Here is a 22,234-nt window from a genome sequence, read left to right as displayed (position 1 = left end):
ATGACATTTACTCGGTAAGACAGCAGCCAGCACGTAACTATTCGCCAAAGTTAACTCTTATCTCATAAATTGCCAAAATCATGCAAACCGCGACGTGGCAAGGGGGAGCAAAGTGGTAAAGAGGCGGAGCGAAGTGGCAGAGGCGGGAGCAAAGACAGCAAAAATGATGACAGGCGTCGGCTATATCGCAAAAGTGACAAAGAGGGGACAAAGTCAGGCCAGACCTGTGTAAATAGCATTTTAACGGCTGAATACGGATTTGTTGATGCTTAGGCCTTTTGAACATTGGTCTAAAAGGAGGCCGCGTGAAGAGCTTATTCTGAAACGGCAACTTGTCATGATAAACACATCAGCACGTGATTTGCTTTCGAGTCGCATGTGTAGTCACTGAAATCAGAATTCCTGAAATAAGTGATTTCCAGAAATATGTCTTTGCTGTTCCTCGGTATAATAGCGTACCAAATTCTGGAGAAACCGCTACGAATTTGGCTGTAGTAGGAGTCCAGCAATAGAAACAATTTTCGTAACTATAGGTTGAAATGTAAATAATAACTTAAGAAATTGAAGTAAATAGTCAGTCAATAAGGCCTGCTTACATTAACATCAATAGAACAAGCGTTTCTGCAAAGAAAATTAATATAGAAGAAATCAGCCAACAGAATACGCATTTCCTCATATGTGGCTAGGAGATAGAGAATCGTTTCCAGAATATACCTTCGGCTAAAGAGCAGAGCGACATTAAAGACCTATTGGAGTGATACTTGACATATTTGGTATCGGGCCATTCATTTATTGTTTCTTTACGAGCCTTAATTTTCTGTGCTGCTACCGCAACTAATTGGTTTGGTTACAGCTCACTGGGCCAAGGACCGTATCGACAAGATGGTCGACACAGAATACTCATTTGAATAAAATGATTAAGCAGTTTGCAACTCGGTCAATTACCCGAAGTGGGCATGTGCCATTGGTTGAGAAAAAGAACATAAAAAGGGACGCAGGGGTGCAGGCCATGGCAGCGACCTTCAAGCCGGTGACACACGTAATTTTCGACCTGGACGGCGTGATTTTGGGTGAGCGAGGAAGCGTGTTAACAGGACGCGCGTTTCATGGTAGTGGACTTCAGGCATTTATGTCAATACTTCTCATGGCAGTTTCACAATGCACATCTAACTTAATGGCATCTCGGAGGCGACAACCTCATCTGCTCAGAATATTTACGAAACATTTGCAATATAGCAGGCCTGATTAATGGCCTAGTTTGGACATGAAATGCCATTGCTAGAATAGCGCGAAAACATGCGTAAAACTGCAGCGGACACACAAGAAACGAGGACACAAGGTAAAGGTAGCACCCCAGCGATTGTGCGTTACCTATGCCTTGTGTCCTTGTTTCGTATGTGTACGCTGCAGTTTCATAACGAATCGCTACCAACTCCCCAAACTTTCAGTACCTTTACAATACGTAAAATGCAACTATTCTTCCCTTGTGAGGGGCGGCAAGAGCCGGCTGCTGGCCGAAACGTAATTAAGGCTCGAGAACCATTAATAACAAACTTTATTACAAGGCATGGCGCCTCCAAAAACGCGACTAGACGTGACGAAAGCCAACGCGCGCACACTTCTCACGCCTAGGCTTGGCTTCGGGGCTGGCTGTGTGTTGAGGCTGGTAGGTGGCGCTGCTAGTCAGACTACTTACATCCGGCCCCTTTGGTCTAGGAAAGGGCACTGCTTGATGTCTTCACTGTGAGAACAGTCCAAGCGCTGGGGTCGACGTCCGGGGAGTGGCGATCGCTGTACGTCTGCTGAGCTGTGGTTTGTGCTGAAAGCAGTTTTTGCTTGGTCTTCTTCACGCACACGAACCTGCCAGTAAGCAAACTTTAGGTCCAGGCAGGCAAAGTACCACGAACCAGCAATATCATGCATGATGTCATCTGCATGCGGAAGTGGCTGCACAACACTCACAGTCATCTTATTTAGGGGCACGTAGTTGACACAAAGGCGCTTCTTACTGCCTCTGCTGTCAACTACTGCGGGGAATGCCCAAGGTCCTAAGGCTCGAAGAATGATGCGTTGGCGAAGGAGTATGCTTCTCTGGGCCTCAAGAAAACGACGGTCTGCAGCCGAGTACCGGTAGGGAGATCGACTGTATGGCACGGCGTCAGGAAGAAGGTCAATTGCACGTTCGACACCTTCGTACAAGCCCAAGTCATCCTCTCCATGAGCGAATACTTCAGCGTATTTTGACAAAATGCTCGTATGTTCCTGTTGTTGAGGCACTGGCAAGTGGCTACCTAGCTGCGCAGCAGGCAGGGATGGGTCAATGTGAGCCTCAATTGTAGAGGAAGCAGCTCGGTTGGTCGCAAAAGAGAGGCTGTAGGTGTTTGAAACATCATTGTGGCAAGATAGTGCCAACCACGGGGGCTCGTCTGGTCCTGTGAGTGGCGACCGCTGTAGGCCTGCTGAGCTGTGGGGTCCAGGCACACAGTGACCGAAAGATGACCCTTGGATCATAACAGCATTCGACATTCGTGGCAGCAGTCGTTCATGGCATGGCACACTTGTGGCTGTTGGATAATGGCAAATTTCATTTGGCAGGGGCGGCTGAAACACCAACTGTGCTTGGCTTGAAGAAAACCAGACTTCACCCAATATAAGTGGCACATCATTATTATCGAGGGCGGCTGCTTCGACCAAACCGGTGATAGGTCCAACAGAAATTTTCAAACAGATGGCACCAGCTGGGGTTACTGATGTTCCTCCAACGACGACTAGATGAGGTCTAGTCCAGGGCAAGAGGGGCAAAGAGCTGACCAGGCGACGTGAAACAAGCGTCACTTTAGATCCACTGTCTGGAAATGCATGCACTTGGCAAATGCCAGCAATTGTGGCGCCGATAAGGGCACATTGAACCAGTGATCCATCAAGGGTCTCGGAAGGGCTGCTGTGGAGAGCTGGCGAAAGGTGTGTTGTAGATGTTGGAGCAGTAGATCTAGACGGGCACTTGGATGCGAGATGTCCCTTTTGACGGCACTGAACACACAGCTTCGGCCAAGTTCTGGCCAGAACGATAGGCAGGAGCACCATGCTTAGCCGAGATAGTAAGGTATCGAGCGTCTTGTTGGTCTGGTGGTAGGGCTGAAATGCGCTGTGGCGGGCCGGTTTTGTCTGACACAGCCTGGGGGTTCGTGTACTCTGTGTTACGTGGGGGTGCCTGTGGGCTTGGCGTTGTTAGTTTGGCGCTTGGATACCCTGTGCGTGGGGCTCGAAGGAACGAAGGGCTTAACGTTTGATCAAGCCGAGTTACAATGTTCATATACGCTGAGACTGTGTCTGGGCGCTGCGCTGCAATAGTAGTGGCCAGGTTCGCGTCGACGATGCCCTGAAGGGCGTACTCTATGCGCTGGTGATCGGTGAGGATAACTGGGCATCCAGAGATTAGCTTAAACTTCGCCAGAGAATAGCTGACAAGGTTTTCTCCGTGCGCCTGCAGGCGACAAGTGACTGCTTGTTGGCACTGTAGCAAGGTTTGTTTGGCACTGAATTGATCTAGGAACGCTTGTCTGAAGGTTTCCCATGTTGGGTATTGACGGCCAAAGACGGATTTGCAATCAGCGGCTGCTCCACGAAGTTTTCCCAGGGCGACGGCGAGTAGGGTTGAAGGTTCTCACGAAGCCAAGTTTCGAGTTCGTTCCAACTCTTCAACCCAGTGGGACGCTGAAATGCTGCCGTCTCCACTGTATGTAGGAAGCCATGCGGAGAGGTCTGGAAGAGTTGTGATTTGAACTGGGGCTTTGGCGCGTTGCGACACGTGAAGGAGCTGTTGAAGTAAACCCGTAAGCAACTCGGTAGTTTGGGCTGCATCGAGGCTTGGCGGGAGCGGCGTAATGTTACAACGCTGGGTGGACGCGGCGGAGTCTGGGGAAGGCAAAGGAGGCTTCGTTGGGCGGTTTTCGGCGATGTCGGCGATAGGGCGACTTATTATTTCTTCCTTCGACCCGATAGCGTCGAAATTTCGGCGAGCCAACTCTTCACGGAGGTCATCCACTGTAAAGCCTGCTAGATCCGCCGGCGTCGCCTCACTCCAATTCACGAGCGGCATGGCGGTTGACAAAGCAGCACAAGAGTCACGAGAAACGATAAGGCGAGTAGGGCGAACCGTTTGGGCACTGTAGGCAAGCTACCTTATCGGACGCGCAGGCGTCAGCGTCAGCACGACAGTCGGCGAAACACAAAGGGCGAAGGCGCGAAAGGGCAAGGACGAAGCGGGCGAGAGGCTGCGTCGGGCGGTAGGAGCTGCACAAAGGAAGGAGCGTGGGCTGGCGAGTCACTTCACGAGGCGGGCAAGATGCGATGTTTAAGGCATGGTTCGGGGTCGACTGCGCCAGTTGTGAGGGGCGGCAAGGGCCGGCTGCTGGCCGAAACGTAATTAAGGCTCGAGAACCATTAATAACGAACCTTATTACAAGGCATGGCGCCTCCAAAAGCGCGACTAGGCACGACGAAAGCCAACGCGCGCACCGCACTCTCGCGCACACTTCTCACGCCTAGGCTTGGCTTCGGGGCTGGCTGTGTGTTGAAGCTGGTAGGTGGCGCTACTAGTCAGACTGCTTACACCCTAAGGCATTATGAGTAAACCGACTGGTGACTAAAGTATTCACAGAAAAGAGAGGGAGTGGGTTGCACGACTCAGCGTGCTTCTTGGTGCGTGATGGAGATACGTTCGAGCCACGTATGTGACGGACCAAGTCACATCTTTCTGTGTTTTTCAGGTTATCCCTCTGTTTAGTTGACTCAAATGCAATTACTCGTACAGTTCATGACGCTCTCATAAAAAAGTTGAAAACTGAAGTTAAAATAGCGGTTGTTTGTTGTGTTGCGTTTCTGGTGTCATTTCGCGCATAGCATTGCAGTGTTGTAAATAGCAGGAACTGACGTATGTGCAGAAAAGCAGTGCAACTAAACCAACTTTAATGATGGGGTAGTGAGAAATATCATAGTTTAGATGTGTTGCCTTTAGCAGCTACACATTAGAAAACGGTGAGCAGCTGTTATGCCGAAACGCCAGTGATAACACGTAAGCGAATGAAGTTTGCCAAATATTTAAGGCGATTTAGCCGCCGCTTGTGATTTGACAAGCTCTTGCATGGCATTCTAAAAGTTAGGGTGTCGTTGTGGTGCCACGTTCATTGCAGTTGATAGAGGACGTAAGAATTTACTGCAATATTTAATGGCGGGACTGCAAATTCAAGCTCAGATGCCCTTGTGCCGCAGAGTGCGATCATTTCTCTATCTTCATGGTTGCGTGTTAATCATTTGTCCTTGTGAATGACGTGTCCTCAAAAGAGAAAGCACTCTGCGTGTACGCTATTTTGTGTGCACTTTGTTTTTACTCGATTAGGAGTATGTATGCTCCTGTTACATGGGTGCTACTTATTGACCGAGCAGCACTACGCTTGCTGTTATGGTTATTGCATCTGAAGCTGCAAGATTTATTCCTTATTCAGACATATCCCCGCTTAGCCCGAAAGCGTTACAGCAAGGGGGTTACAAACATGAAAAAATACACCTTGATTCACACTGCACACCTGTCCATATGACAGCCGATTCCACTGAGCGATAATTTTAACAAAAATGAAATTGGCATACAGGCCCGTCCTAGCCCGGTATTCTCTAATTTTGCATTGGCGGTCAGTCCTTGCAGGTATATAGTTTGGCCGTTTTCAGTACATTTTCCTATCAATTCCAGTTTTGTTATGATATATTTCATACAGATGCTTTAGCCGCAGTTTCTTTCGGCGAGACGACAGGGATTCCCAATTGAGCTCTTTTTTTCATTGCTGTGCAACTGTACCTTCTCCCGTACCTACCCAAGACGAACCTGGCTGCTCTGTTTTGTATTTTTTCTAGTTTATTTATGCGACATATCTGTGACGGGTCCCAAAGGGTACAAGTATATTCCAAAATAGGTCGTATACAAGTTAGGTACGCCGTGCTTTTAAGGTTAGAATTTGCACATTTTAAATTTCTTTGAATGTAATTCAAAGCAACTGCCGCTTTGCCAACCACATAGTCCACATGTTCCCGCCAAGAGCAGTCGCCCGACAGCATCACGCCCAAATATTTAGTCGTGTATTTTTTACTTAAAATATTATTCATAAGATAGTAGCTGGCATCGATTACATTTTTCTTTTTAGTAAACCGCACATGGGCGTCGTAATTGTCGCTGATGTTAACACAATCGGCTGACACGGCAGTTGTTTGAAACAGCCCAGTAGAATACCTACCTGAGCTCAAATGCCAACGATATCCCACCGCCTGTTGACGTAGCGACTTTACCATTAGACGGAATGCTCTACCCAAAACAAACGTTGGAATTTGCGGCATTTCTGAACTTTTTATTTATTTGGCGGGGATGAGCCCTTTCTTCACCTTGCGCAGACACCGAGAAGATGCACGAGGAGGCGGTGCAGGCGATCGCCGACCGTTACGGCAAGAAGTACACGTGGGACCTGAAGCTGAAGTTGATGGGTACCACCGGCGCAGACTCTGCGCGAATGGTGATCGATGGCCTGAACTTGCCGCTCACCGTGGACGACTACCTGGTAGACTTGGGCCGCATCTACGCCGAGAAGTACCCCAAGGTTACCCTTATTCCAGGTAGTACGGCCCGCATTTAGTAGTCATTATCCAATAGGGTGCGCCTTCTCTTAATCGCGATATTTCCCCTAGCGCGCGCAATAAGTTAGCTGTAGGCGTCGTTGTACAAATATTGTTTGTCGAGACATGGGAGGCATGAGAAGCAAAACTGCAAGTTCCAATATTATGAACCCCTGAGGCGACAGCTTGAGCAGCATTATTTGCAGAGAATGTATTGCAGAACTTCGTGCATTATTGGATACAACATATTCGAAGGTGCGCGCGATCAATCTCCTTTCGAAAACGACGTGACGTTAGGCTAATTGGCAATTCTCAGAAATAAAGAAACGCCAGTTTAACACCATGTTGGTTGTCTTGCTTCATCCTTATCCTTTTTTCTGCCACTAATCATGAACCTTAACCAACTTGCCCAACTCGTCGCTCCTCGAAAAGCGCTCTGTTGTGCCGTATCCGTCTTTGTAGTGTCGAGGTTTGCACACAAGTTTGTTCCTTTCGAGAAGTCTGAGTCGTCATCGTTTGCCGAAGTGGAGATTTCCAGTGGTGGAGAGAGACTGCTTTTTCCTTCTGCGTTCACCTATTCTTCCTTTCGCTCCTTACTTGAGGCTGCGTTCAAATTCGTTCACGTTGTTGCTCGCTTACTAGTACGAGTGGACTAGTAGAAGCTTACTAGTACGGCGCAGCCTAATGAATTTTCGAATCTTCCGGGCGCCTTCAGCGCTCCAAGAAATAAAACGACTTTCAATCATTTCTGCCACGCGCCTAGTTGTGTGAGATCTTTGTTGACGATGTTGCCACGGCGCTGCTGTTGAATCGTGACTAAGAGGGTGCTGGGACATGAACAGGCTGTTTCAATGGCCTCTGCGCTGCCACACGAAGTCCTCAACAATTGACGCACATGGACTGTGATCGCCTTGCTCGTGTCCACAGCCTGCTCTGCCGCTGTGGAAGTACTCGACCTACTGACTTTCTTGGGTCGTGCCGCGGTGTACGTGGCCTCTCGTTTCAATGCCGAAATGGCCGGAGGCTTTGGGGCGTGCCTGCTGTTTACACCCGGCAATTCTACTACTGTAAGTAGTGCGACTGGTGACAAGAATGTGCAGGCAGCCTTGTTCAGGCTGATTTGCTGAACCAGCACGAGAATGATGATGTGCCGTTTGGTGACTGCTATGGACTTCCCAAAGAATTGCCGGGAAACCGTGTGGTCATCATCTCGTGACTGCGAAAAAAACATTATCAGTTGGCCTTTATCGACGGCGCGCAATAAGGCGTGTGTCAAAGCAGGCTGCCTTGTTCAGGAGGAATTGTTGAACCAGCACGAGAGCGGTGATGTGCAGTTTGCTGACTGCTATGGATTCCCAAAGAAGTGCCGGGACTACAGTCTAGAAGCCTTGCGGCCATCATTTCGGGTCTTCGAAAAACATTGCCAGTGGGCCTTCATAGACGGCGTTCAATAAGGCGTTTGTTAACGCGCAATGCATCTTGCGAGCGGGCTCTTAGAAAGATGAGATCAGAATTTACAAAAGTGAACAAACTGTAGAAAAGAAATGCTGCTTTGCCTAAAGCTCTACCAGATTTTTTCAATGTTATCGTGTACATGACTTCACTTGTCATAATCAGTTCGCATGCAAGTCCTAATGTGATAAAGTAACTTTTCCCGTGTTTCGCGTGTGTATCCTGTGCCCGTGTCAGGCCGCAACATTTCTGAATATGCTGGCCAATCGGAGCCAGTCATGGCAGTTGGCGGTGTGGCCACCCTCTCCCAACGTATTATTTTCTGCTACGGTATCATTTCAGTGGCTGAGATATAAAAAAATCGCAGCCATTCCACTCTGTGAATGTGGGCTACCAGCGGAACTTTTTTTCGGCAGTACGCACTACACGCGGCCTCCCCATACCAGCACACTCTAAATATTAACTGCCAATTCGGTTGTTTGCGCAGGCGCGGGAATTCAGCAGGTGGCTTGTCAGTCACCTGTCACACCATATGAGTGATGTGCGCTACTGCCATTAGTGCTCCCTCGTCGCAGCCAAACCGAGTAGCTGGCTAAGTCAAGAGCTGGGGTAGCTATCAAAACCGCATCACGTGCACTCTCCGCGACAATTCGAAAGTTACCAACACCATCAAATCGTTCTCGAACCCCAGTGCCTCGCGCACTGCACAACTGAATCCGAAACGTCTGTCCAGAAAGCCCCTCTGGAATTTCGCATATGCACATTCGTGCTCGTCCAATTTACTGGCGTGGTACCTGCGTCGCTTCGCCGCATTCTCCGCTTCGCGGAACCCGTCTTCCTGTTGCGCCCGACGCTTACGGGCAGCCTCGCCGGCGCGATCTTTGATGCTACTCGCCGTCAGTTTCAAAGCTTTCCTCTTGCTACGCCATGTGTCAGCACATTCCTCATTGGTTTGCTTTGCCTCCTCATAGAGGGCGCGGGAGCTTTGAGGCACGGACACTGAAAGATCTATGGGAGGGTACGCATATACAGCTCCGCTGTAAAACGTTTGCATGGCAAACTGTCGCAGGACGTACAAGACCTTACTTTGCACAATAGTACTCTAGCTATTTAGTCACAGCTTCATATTGTGGGCCGAGGCACATCTTTGTTTATTTGTTTAAATACTTCTGGCAAAGCGCTATACGGTTTCTGCGGCGGGCGCTAAAATGACTACCGAAGTCAGAGCATAACGGCCATCGCTGTAAAGATGGCTTCATTCGTTCTGCATGATGTTATGATTGTTCGGACCACCCGAAGTTTCACCAAATATGACGGACGAAGTAAATGAAGCGTCTTGAATCTGTTTACCTTATGTCGCATGATGAGTCTTCCCCACAGTAGGCCTCAAAGGTACCTGCAATAGCCTTCTATTCAGTCTGCATGGTTGGCTTGGCGTCATTGGTTTGCAATTTGCTGTACCTAAAGGGGGCTGTTCTGACTTAATCATGTAACGGCTGGCCAAATCGATGTCAGGGTTCTCGTTTTAGCGTACGTGTGAAGCGGTCCACCTTCAATAGGCACGAAAAAAAACACATCATAAAATAAATGGTCTCTAATACATGCTGTGAAGGTGGTTGGACAGCGAAGCTGTAAACACGAACTAGAACTAATGTCTGTTGTGACGTAGGATGAAATTCACGTAGCGACATTCACATGCACTTTACCTAATCATTAGCCTACGACGTTTCGAGTACCTGCAACTTGGCTGGCGCTGCTACTTCGTGCACACGCAGAGTGGGCCAGAGGGAAGAAAAATTCGCCGCAGCTCATATGATCGGTGCTATACTCAGGAGTCCTCACTATACGTGGCCTTGCCATAGCACTGTCACAACACAAATCATTTGCTAGGCGAGACCTTCTGTGAAGTATAAAGGTGTAGTTACGTCACTCCCTGCTTAGTAAGCTACAGTCAAGCTGCCGTCGCCGCAGCAGTTTGCGCAACAGTAATCTTTACTGGGAAGCGTATGTGGGGAGCGCTACGTGCCTCGCATTACGTGCGCTACGTTCCTCGTAGGCGCAGGAGCGCCTTATCAATTATGTGGTACAGATGCCTGTTTTGACCTTGTTCCTTATTATTGCGATAGCAATTATATGGACACTCAAAAGCAGATTTCTGCCGTCGGCGTCGCCGTCGCCGTCGCCGTCGCCGTGAGGTTCCGTATGACGTCATTTGGAGAAGAAATCGTCGCTGAGCCGTGCTCCCTCAAGGGCTGCAGAAGATAGCGCCAACCTTTCCCTTTCCCTCAAGAACCACTTACCACCGCCGCGCGCCGAACGCTGTATGTGCGAGTGAAAGGGCGCGAGGGGCGCGTCTTTCACGGGGAGTGAACGCACGGCGGAGAACAAACGCGCGTTCTGCGCCGTGCTCGCTTAAGGGCTGCAGAAGTAGGCGTCTCTGTTTTCCTTCACAATCACCATGTATGTAGAGCAAACGCGCCTTCTTCCAACGAGCGAGAGGCCGTGGGGGAGGGGGAGGGAAGGGAGGCGACGTTTAGCTGCGGCACGCAGTGCCTATTTATATCAGAGGCTCCGGCAACAGTCACCAACGCCGCACGCATTTTGAGCGAACGCGGGCAAAACGCCGATGGCGTCGACAACAGTTCTGCGTGTTGTTCCTACCAAAGCCGCTCACCTTACTTCGTATGACATTGCTGTGTTGCTATCGCATTCATTGCTTCGCCCTTAGGGCGAAACTGTGACATTTTGAAAGATATGCTGTTCTGTAGGTTATATGCGTGATTCCATAGAATGTATGCCATGTTCGCTTGACTTTGTTGAGTGATTGTAGCCTTCGCCTTTCCGGGGGGTTAGCCATTGCATTTGGGGGTATGCGCCATCGATGATAATAGTTTTCTGTCGACGCGACGCCACGAAGAAATCCCGGGATCCTAGCCATAGACAGCTTCGCTGTAAAAAAGACATCTCGCCAAAAAATACTTCGAACATGTACCAACAGGATGGCGAGCAGGCGTTGAGCAGACGGCATGATATGGATGAACCCATCTTGAATGGTATTTGGATTGTGAAGCCGGGTGTCTGTATAGGCTCCAGTGTTGCACCTGTTAATTCTGAGTGACATTTATTTGAGTGAGGTCGACCGTGAGCTAGAAACCGCCTTAGAAGATATTGCTGTAAGTAGGTTTGGGTATGTCGGTGATTATCTTTTTCTTCCGTGGTAACAGGTGTGTTGACACGCGGGTAAAAAGTGTTGAATGTATTCAAAGAAAAAAGGTCGGGGTTGAAGTTCACATTTGCAGGTGCATACAGTTCATGGACTTGAGTATTGTTGCGAATGTCGATTGTCCGCGGGTCCACGAAGGTTTCCAGGTATTATGCCGTGCCAGGTGCCAAGAGGAGGAGTTATTCAGGGAGATTAGAAAACTGTTTTATATACACTGTACATGGTATTTTACAAGAAGGGCTCCAGAATATTGGAGCCGTCTACGTGCTAACATCTTTGCATGTGGTAGCGTTTACATCTCCGAGCGTTCTCCATGGTCGAGCGTGCTCTACATGGTCAAGCGTGCTCTACATGGTCAAGCCTCAAGCGTCTCTACATGGTGAAGCGTCTCTCACAACACTCAAGTCCCCTGTTTTATCCCTTTCGTTTCCCTCTTTCACTCGACGAGGGAATACACTGTAGTTCTTTTAGCCAATCAGCATCTTGGATCAGGTGGCCATATCCCGCACGTGATGTGTCGTCGTTTCCCGCCGGGCTCCGCCTCCAATCTTGTTAGGTCGCCCCCGAACATAGGCAGCGGTTGACACCTTGGGAACCGAACGTTGATGTCGTTCCCCCGGGATTGCCAGAAACTGGCCCCTTTCAAGATTCGCCTCTCCATAGCGGCCAGTTCGCTTAATCAGGGAGGGCGGTGGCTGTCTCGAAAGGGCGCCAGTTTGGCGCGTCGCAATCGACGCCGGACCTCGTTGTGGTTCGGGCGGCGCTGGTAATTCACGGGACCGCACCAAGGGGCGACGCTGCCGTTTAGCCACGCATGAGGTAGCCCGGAGACCAACTGCTAATCCCTCGTCCCAGGTGACAATTCTCGGCCGCGAGAAAGGGGCGCCAGGTTGGAGCGTCTGAGTCGGCGCCGGCCTCCTGTGCCCCGAAGGACCGCCAGACACAACAGCACCCCCGCCGCCAGATGATGCATCGGGAGGTCGAGTTGTTCCATGCAGCTCGGCCGGTTTGATGCCTGCTTCGCTCAACCCCATGGGGCCGCTGCTTCCAGGAATGATGATCTTCCACCAAAGGCCTCTTCATAGGTGGGCTCTGACTGGGCTGCAGAAATGACAAGCTCCAAGCTCCAAGGAGCGACCTTTGTCAGCCACACACAATGCTGCAAGCGCCACTGCAAGCCACTCTCATCGCCAGACTTTACCAATTCCAAAAATCTGACTGCCCCCTATCTAAAGAAAACGCTGAAACACAAGGTGCTCGTTGATCCAGACAAGTACCAAAACTTCCGACGATGTGTCTTCGCAAATAGACACCGACTGGGTTTATGTAATGAAGCTAGGTAATTATGAATCAGAGCTTCCACAGATCAGGAAGGCGAAGGGAGAACTGACCTTCAGTAATTCATAGTTCGTAACACTTAGCACCAGAGAGCTACATAATCATTACCTAATACCGAAAATGCCAAATAAACAGATGGGCAAACTATCTACGACTTATTACAAACTCATGCAAAAGCTCCGGTCATCAACTTGCGCAACCTGCGCATGACCTTCTAAACTATTTGCAACCCTGACACTGTTTGCAATTCAATTCTTTATCTGTCGCCGCGTACACACTCCCCTTTAAATCGTGAGTCTAACCTGAGCCGGGAAAGGTTAACAACATAACAAAAAAACTACGGCGTTCTTTACGCCTGTCAAACTTTCAAAACTCAACTAATCTCGGGCAGACAGAATTCGAAAGAAAAAAAAAAAAACCTACCCGTCTTCCTGTTTTCTCTATTTTCGGGCCGCAAACGCACCCCTTTCTTTCAAACGCACTCGAGGGGTCGCGCATTCCGGGGATTTCGCAAGCTGCTGTCGCGAATAAGGCAAAACCCCCTAATTTGCCTGACACACCTTGTAGCTGCGACTTTCGAACAGCCGCTTCCAAGTACTGGGAGGGGGAGGCATTGACAGACCCGTGCGCGCACTGTCCCATTATCTGCTAGGCAGACCCTTTTCTTTTCCCCCGCGAGTGCTCGGCCATTGTAACAGCCTACAGGACGCTTCCCTTTGTCCCTCTGCTTACAATGCGCTGTAGGCGAGGCGGTTAGGCGACAGTTACCATCCCTCTGTCTACAGCGCACTTTACGCGTTGCGGTCAGGCGACGGTCACTACGCCTGAATCTTCGCGAGACTCGCCTTTTCGCGACGTGCGTCACGCCGATCCTTGACCTCAGCAAACGCCTAAGCTTGGGAGTTACCCTCCTGCGCTTTTTCACATTATCTGGCTGGATCATGATCTTAGCGCGTTTACCAATGTCGCCTTGACGCTTCGCACGTTTGACTCGAGATGCCCCGACCGCCTCCACCTTTCGCATCCTGCGCTTACGCCTTTTTTGTTTGGCATGCTTCGTTGGTCCTGCGGCATCAGCACACGCACTTGAAATTTCGTTGCCCTCTCGGGTTTCACAGTGCGTCTGCCTTTGTAATAGAACATTACCAGATTTGAACATTGAGCAAGCTGGCTTGTCATGAAGTCTACCTTCAGCTTCCCTAGCTCTATCACTGCCGTCGACAGCATGCAAAACTCCTTGCTGGCCTTCGAAGTCGGCCTCTGTTTCCAGAACAGCCTCGCTAAATGGCGAAACAGCTGTTTCTTCGCGCTTGTCACTGTGTCCGTTAACGACGGGCACCGCAGCCCTCTCAGCGCTGTCTGAGCAATCTTTTTCACTGCCATCTTGGCCTTCGAAGTCGGCCCCTGGTTCTAGGGCGGGAAAACCACCGCTCTCTTCGGTGACCGCATTCACCTCGCTTCCGGCTACTAACACGTCTAACTCATCACTGCTTACAGCTGCCTCTGGAATCGTTCCATGGCCCTGTGACCGCTGCTCAATAGGGAATAAGCCTATCAGTCCCTGAGTCTCCTCACGTGCTTTTGCCCTGAAAGCTACCTTGCTGGAGATGGATTTTCCCGGTTCCCTCAGCATTTGCTCCGACCTATTCGAGAAGCAATGCGTGACCTTGTCTGGCAGGCTGGCCGAAATTGCCGCCGCCGTACACACTTGGCCTAAAGGGCCTTCCGTTTCTGGTGCGGGAAATCCACCGCTCTCTTCGTTTTGTGTGTGTGCCACTTGCATCACACATTTTTGAAAGCTTTCTACACTAGTCCTCTCAGTGCTAATGTTACCTTCGACAGGCTCGGCTTTTTCACTGTCTTTTGGGCCTTCGAAGTCGGCCTGCCATGCTACACCAAAGCGCCTGAACAAAGCCCTCTTAGCCCTGTCGTAGTCGCGCGCTTTCTCCTCGGACAAACAATGCATAAAACACGCGCCGACACTAAACGGGAGAAGTGCTCCTAATCGCTCAGCCCACAAGTCCCGGCTGACGCCCTCTTTCTCACACACTCGCTCAAAACCGGCGAGGAAATTAACAATACCCTCGTCTGTCTCGAAAGTGTGGAGCTGGCGTCGCGCTGTCCGCCATCTGAGCATCTGATTTTCCCGTTCGAGCTCTTTCATCCTAAGAGCGTGCCGTTGCGCTGCCTCTTGCTCGCGCCTCTCGCGAATTTCGGCATCGTGCTTGCGCCTTTCTGCTTCTTCACGCTCGCGCCTCTTGCACTCCTCTGCCTTTTGCTTTCTTTCCTCTATTGTCTCCCAAGCCTCATCAGCTTCCTCGACCGTCACCTCTTCTACCTTCATGACGTCGAGAACCGCTTCTTTCGTTTTTGTGGAGTCGACCGAAATGCCTAACTCCTCGCAAATTAGAAGGAGGTCCTGCACTCTGAATTTCTCCATAGCGATCTCGTTTGCCTTCAAAATTCCCCCTTCCTAAAATTCGCTATTTAAAGAAGGTGAATTTCCCAAAATGGTGCCCGCCAGAAAACACAAAGTTACTCTCCTAGCAACTACCTACTTGTACTAGAGAGTTCTGGCGACATGAAGCGCAAACTCCGGCACTAAGCCCGTCCTTATCGCTGCCACTTTGGGAGATTGCAGAATTTCCTCTCTTCGCTTACGAAACAATTTTCCTGGCCTCTCCGGCCTTCTCCCCACTCACTTCCTCATTCTGTAAAAGCTCCAATTGTTGACTTTTGCCTACCGCAGGGACAACCAAAATGCCCATCGGCTCACAACTTTTGAGGAGTTCCTGGATTTCAAACTTATCCGTATTTACAGTGCACCCTGTGTTTCTTCCCCACTAGTAATTCAGCCCACGAGACACTGTATTCTTGGTCTGTGAGACAAAATCACTAACAACATCAAACACCATTAACGACTTAGTCACCTGCGCTAATGAGTCTGGCGAAAAGAGAAGCAAACACGTAGCACTCACCACACCAATGTAGCCAACGCAGGCCGATCCCATAAGCTGCCAGCCACTGTTGCGAATGGTGATTTTTCGTGGGTCCACGAAGGCTGCATGTGTGGTGCCGTGCCAGGTGCCAAGAGGAGGAGTTATCCAGGGAGATTAGAAAACTGTTTTATATACACTGTACATGGTATTTTACAAGAAGGGCTCCAGAATATTGGAGCCGTCTACGTGCTAACATCTTTGCATGTGGTAGCGTTTACATCTCCGAGCGTTCTCCATGGTCGAGCGTGCTCTACATGGTCAAGCGTGCTCTACATGGTCAAGCCTCAAGCGTCTCTACATGGTGAAGCGTCTCTCACAACACTCAAGTCCCCTGTTTTATCCCTTTCGTTTCCCTCTTTCACTCGACGAGGGAATACACTGTAGTTCTTTTAGCCAATCAGCATCTTGGATCAGGTGGCCATATCCCGCACGTGATGTGTCGTCGTTTCCCGCCGGGCTCCGCCTCCAATCTTGTTAGGTCGCCCCCGAACATAGGCAGCGGTTGACACCTTGGGAACCGAACGTTGATGTCGTTCCCCCGGGATTGCCAGACACTGGCCCCTTTCAAGATTCGCCTCTCCATAGCGGCCAGTTCGCGGAATCAGGGAGGGCGGTGGCTGTCTCGAAAGGGCGCCAGTTTGGCGCGTCGCAATCGACGCCGGACCTCGTTGTGGTTCGGGCGGCGCTGGTAATTCACGGGACCGCACCAAGGGGCGACGCTGCCGTTTAGCCACGCATGAGGTAGCCCGGAGACCAACTGCTAATCCCTCGTCCCAGGTGACAATTCTCGGCCGCGAGAAAGGGGCGCCAGGTTGGAGCGTCTGAGTCGGCGCCGGCCTCCTGTGCCCCGAAGGACCGCCAGACACAACAGTATATATTGCGATGGAAATATATGCGTTAGTTGTACGCGCTACGTAGTGTGTAACCTGTCCATGACTTCCGTCCGGGACATACAAAGGTGGTCAAGAATGCCATCGCAGTCGCCGGTTTGAAGGCTGTATTTAAGAAGTCATGCACGCATTGCATGCGGGAAAGTTTTGCAAGATAACTTGAGTGACTGAAGCTTTCACGCGTTTTCCTTGGGACTATTCGGCCTTCCTGGGCGAAAGAGTTCTGCAAAAGGTAAAGGCGGAAGCGAGAGATTTGGAGCTAGACAGAAATCAAAAGAAGCTGATTGCTAGCATTGCGAATGTTCACGGTGTGTCCCATCGTCAAAAAAAAAAAAAAAGGTGCGGGGTGGGCAAGGTATTGGTTTAACGTGATCTTTTCGGGGAGCAGCAAGCTTTGCAAGCTATGCGTGGCAGTGAACAAGAAGGCAGAAGGCGAAGGCCAGAGCGTTCAAGGCTGCCCGATCAAGCACCGTGAACGATTGGGCGAGTGTCGCAAACATTGTGTGTATCAAAAGATTTATGTCGGGCAGACGGGTCGTTGATTTAATAACACATTAATGGATTCATTGAGGGGAAAGCCGTGTTCAAACTTACCCGAAAGGGAAACAGCGCGAAAAAAACACGACAAGAAGACAAGAAGGGAGACACACACCAGCGCTGACTGACGACTGAATTCTTTATTCAGAAAGGAACACGTATATACCAAAAAAGAAAAAAAGAAAAAGAAAGAAAAGAAGGGTATATCACTGCGCATGGGCAAAAAATAGACACTGATTAGATTTGGATATCCCGCGAATTGTGACGGTTCCGGATATATGTTACTTCTGCCTCAGACAAGGCCACGGACGGAGTGCTGACGCAAGACGCACCATTCCTTGCAATGGCAGCAGCCTCAAAGATTTCTCGGGCACACGCGTCATGGTAGCGTCTGCGGATCATGCACTGCGAAAAGTCAAGTTCCGGATTACGGCACAGATCACAAACACTGTAGTGCAAGGCCAAGTTGCTGCCAGTACCGGAGCGAAGACTGTAGGCATGCTCTCTTAAGCGATCGTTTAGGCAGCGACCAGTCTGCCATTACTTACCATTACATTCTAAGGAATGCGGCTGCGCACTAATGTTTTCTAAAACCGGGGTTATTTCGAGATTCAAAGACAAGGTGGCATGAGAAATTGAAGAGCCGTTTCTTATTAGTAGCCTCGAAGCCATTCGGTACACTGCACCACTGAGTGACGTTTGAACTAAAAAGTTGATTTTCAACTTTTTACTTGGGATCACATGTTGTTCAGCGCTTCTACATATGTCGGTTTTTCAGTAAAAGTGTCAGTTGATGGTCGCCGCTGTGCCTGTGTTTGCTTTTGTATTTGTTGTTTCCGCGCTGCCCACGTCGTGATCAAGTTAACATAGAACAATTAAATACTTCTGCTAGAGCGCACGCTGTTTATCCAATATGTGCTTCTGCCTACTGAACTGCAAAACACTGGCACTTCCGTGCAGGCGTCGACCGACTTGTGCGTCACTTGCACAAGCACGGCGTGCCCTTGGCGATCGCTACCAGCTCGAAGCGCGTCTCATTCACTCTCAAGACGGCGCGCCACAAGGAGCTGCTGGCGCTCTTCCACCACGTGGTCTGCTCAGGCGACGACCCCGCAGTGAAGCACGGAAAGCCGCATCCGGACATCTTCCTGGTCGCAGCGTCCAAGTTCGAAGGGAAGCCACCGCCCGAAAAAGTACTTCATATGTTTACTTTCAATGTATCGCTTTAATGAACTGGTAAGGGTTACGATTTCTAAGACGAGGACACAGTAAGGCACACAAATAACCAAAAGGAAGCGCTGGTGTTTTTTTTTTGTGCCTTCCTGTGTTCTTATCTGCATATTGTATTGTAAGTGCATACATAACAGTATGCACTTACATATCGCCCAAGGAAGCGCCCTCTTAAGATTTCAACAAGCTCATTTGTTTCAACGGCGAACTTGCCACATAATCTTGACCAATTTTGCGTTGACACGAAGCACTAAATAGGGACAATAAGGAATTATGCCGATTTAGTTTGTTTTTTGAGGCACTCTCTTGAGGACATTTAAATACGATCTCCTGGGCATTCGTATTGTTGCAAAGGGCACAAAGATTAAAATGTAGACAGTGTATCTTTCTATTAATGTGCGTTAGAACGGAACTGTGCTTGCTGTGTCACCCTGACGTGTGTCTTAGTGGCGTTGTCCTAATCGTCTGCTGTACCAGCGTTCACGTAGGCAATACGATGGCTAGACAAACACATTCTTGTTTTTATTGTTTTCTTTGTTTCTCTCATTCTTATACGGCATCTGTATACACCGGGGGTCCCAAGTAAATTGCCAAATTTTTTAAATGTGCGAGTGCCACGTAGCTGGACAGAACCAAAAAAATGTTTGGCGCCGCTTATAGCGAGTCAGACTGCCTTTTTGTATTAAGCCTGATTGAAAATGGGTTATTAAGTAATTATCCTCAAATCTTGCAATCAGAGTAATATAGCCAATCAGAAAGTTAAGTGCAGTCATGAAAAAACCTGATCCATCTTTCTGTTGCGCAATGCTTACGTGCTATATAAAGCTTTAAAACGTTTTCTAAGCGTTAAGAAAAGTTCACAGAACACGAAATGCATTTCGGGGGCTGCTTTCAGCTTGGAAAACTTTTACGTAGCATGTATAGAGCAACAGAAATATTGATCGGGCATCTTTATTGCTGACGTACAATTTTGGTATTGGCAATATTGTTCTGCTTATAATGTTTGGGAAGGTCAATAAATATAGTATAGTTATGCAATTAGGCGAAATTGTCTGACTTGCTCCAGGCGATGACATTCAACATCATCCTGCTTGTGTCCAGGTACGTGGCATTCCTATATTTTTCAATTTTGGCACAAGTTACATGGGCCACCCGGTATACGCACTGCCTATTGGTGTTTCTGTAGATTCTTCGATTGTGGGCGCAATTTACTGACTTTTCTGCAGGAATGATGGAATCAAGCTTGTTAAGTGGAAAAGTGATGTACTCCATTAGCTCTCTAAAATGCTTCCAAGATACACTGTGCAGAAGGAGAAAAATAAATGAGTGACCTGTGTATTGAAAGAAGTTTCTTTTCCCAAGTACTGACCTACTTGCCCTTATTGTAGTGCACTTATCGCTTCATGTGTTCAGCGTTATTGATTTCCTGTGCGCAGAGCATTAACATACGCTACACTAAACTCATTTATTCATCCGCGTAACGTTGAGCAAAACAAATCAACCCCCCCCCCCCCAAAAAAAAAAAAGAACATACGTGCATTGAGTCGGACTTGTCTTGTTCTTACCCCACTCAAAAATGAAGTTAGAATAAAAGAGGTAGCGAAAGCTCGAAATATATGGCACCAAGCTTGAGGCACGCTTCCCGGAGTATGAGAAAAAAATACAATGTGATGTTTAGAGAACAAAAGAAGAATGCTGATCACGTATCTTCATAGAGAGAATTGTTTGTAGTAATTTACGTTCCTCGCATAATTGCGTACATCTGCTTCTGAGATTTAAGAGTCGTATATACGGTAGAAATGGGCATGGCATGAGGGGAGACAGCATACACCGGTGCTGAGAAACTAGTATTTGTTCTCCGTTTTAGTATTTTTTTTCGGTCTACGAATGTTATCTTACCATTTCATTTTGCTGTATGTAGGTATAACATGAAAGCGCGCGTTTCTTGCTTCCGGAGTCATAAGCTGCGTTAAAAATGTACTTGCGCGTAACAATATATATTACCAAACAAGCATTAATGCACCATGAATGTTTAAAAATGCTGTTGCACAATTTACATTGAATATGTTTTATTCAACTACTATATTGGACCATGTACAAAGTTTTAAGACTGAAGACGGCCTACATTTATTTTTCTCCCTTGTAACGTTGACTGCAAAAGTAACAAAAGGAAGTTGGAAATATTTGAGGATTTCAGCATGTTTAGTGTATTTTGCATGCGCATTAGGCGTTATACAGGACGTTCGGCGTAACTTGGGCCAAACCTTAAAAATATTCAAATGCCATTTAGCTGGGCCGAACCAAGGTAATTTTGTTTGTCATGGGTTGGAGATATTCAGAATCATTTTTTCCATTTAGCCTAAGTAGATAATTTTTCTAATTATTTATAAACATCTGAATTAGTATAATTAGACGAAACGTGTGAATAAGAAAATTGCAGAGCAACATTAAAAACTCCCGATACAGCTTTCTGTTGCTCAAGACGTTCTACATGAAAATATATTTCAGAGCACGAAAGAAGGCGGAGAATAAACGCAAAATTGTCGCCCGACTGGCCGCTCGAGGCACTTTGCGTGAATTCGCGGGCATCTGTCACGCTGGGAAAAACTTTATGTAGCAAGTACTGAGCAACAGAACGACGTATCGGAATTTTCTCTTTTTGCTCGACATTTTTTTCATTGACACTTTTAATTTAATTATGATGAATGAGAAGTTGCAAAAAGTAATCTGAGTATTTCCTAGCGACGAAAAACAACATTACCTTGGATCTGTCTATCTGCCTAGCATTTGCATATTTTTAATGTTTAGCCCAAGTTAAGTGAAACACGCTGTCTTGCGTCGAGGCAAAGGAATTGCATCAACAAAACTAGACATAACCAGTAAACAAGCACTGATGGTAAATCGGCATAGGTGCTTCACATCCTCTTTATTGCTTGATCTTTGCGGATCTCTATATATGTAGTTTGCTTTGTGAATATCAATAAAGCAGCTGTTTGTACATCATCTTGTGTGCGTGTTCACGTTTCATTCATAGACATTCTGTTACAGAACCACGCAGCACAACTTCACATCCAATGTTATATTTCGTGGCCAGAATTTTGCATAAACATTGGCATTTTTTAGGTTTGGATTGTTTGAGTATATTTATACACAGTCGTAATGACAACTTACCATTGCAGAAGCAAGCTGCTGCAAAGAGCTGAATTTATATCGAGGCCTCTCAGTAACTACACTTCAGGAATAACTATTTGAAGCGTTTCGTTGAACGATACTAGCAACATATGTAATCTTTCTGCAAATTTTAGAGAGAGAAATGCAACGAAAAATAGTAAATATAATTTTATTGTCAGAATGAAAGAGCGGGTTGCTGTTTTCTTATAACGCTCGCAGAGAGTGCTCAATGGGCTTAATTTTCTAACAACGCTGTTCTTTTGTCCGTTTGTAAAAGATTCTGGTATTCGAGGACGCCCCTAACGGTGTCACTGCCGCTCTCGCCGCTGGAATGCAAGTTGTCATGCTACCGGACCCTCGGATGGACGAACAAAACAAGCGTCGGGCCACCCTGTGCATCGACTCACTGATGAACTTCAAGCCTGAGGTCTTCGGCCTACCGCCTTTTGAAGACACCGCTAAGAATTGTTAGCACAGAGCTGCAGAGAAGGACCCTGCGTATAACTTTTCGCACTTCTTGATTTAATATTCTCGTTTTGCTAAGCGAAGGCTGTCACAAATCCTCTTCTACGCAAAAATACTGGTTCAGGGCTGCTGATTGTGTACTGCGGCATTGAGGACTCTTGAAGCATGTACGCAGATTATGAGTGGAATGGGTACGAGTTTGTGCGGAATCGGTACGGACGCTCACGTGGCGTCTGAAACAAAAATTCGTATATGAAACGTGAAAATATGCA

General features: G+C 48.2%; 1 protein-coding gene across 1 annotated transcript; it reads left to right on the top strand.

Annotated features, from left to right (window-relative positions):
- The first annotated feature begins 1,009 nt into the window (after window positions 1-1,009).
- Window positions 1,010-21,969, top strand: LOC119452546 (pseudouridine-5'-phosphatase). The gene is made up of 4 exons (XM_037714624.2): window positions 1,010-1,070; window positions 6,439-6,657; window positions 18,057-18,289; window positions 21,775-21,969. The coding sequence occupies exons 1-4, from the start codon at window positions 1,010-1,012 to the stop codon at window positions 21,967-21,969; spliced, it is 708 nt and encodes a 235-aa protein (XP_037570552.2).
- The last annotated feature ends 265 nt before the right edge of the window (window positions 21,970-22,234 follow it).

Source organism: Dermacentor silvarum, chromosome 5 (genome assembly GCF_013339745.2).
Source record: "Dermacentor silvarum isolate Dsil-2018 chromosome 5, BIME_Dsil_1.4, whole genome shotgun sequence".
In the NCBI taxonomy this organism is placed as follows: Eukaryota; Metazoa; Arthropoda; class Arachnida; order Ixodida; family Ixodidae; genus Dermacentor; species Dermacentor silvarum.
This window is presented reverse-complemented; position numbering and strand designations above follow the sequence as displayed.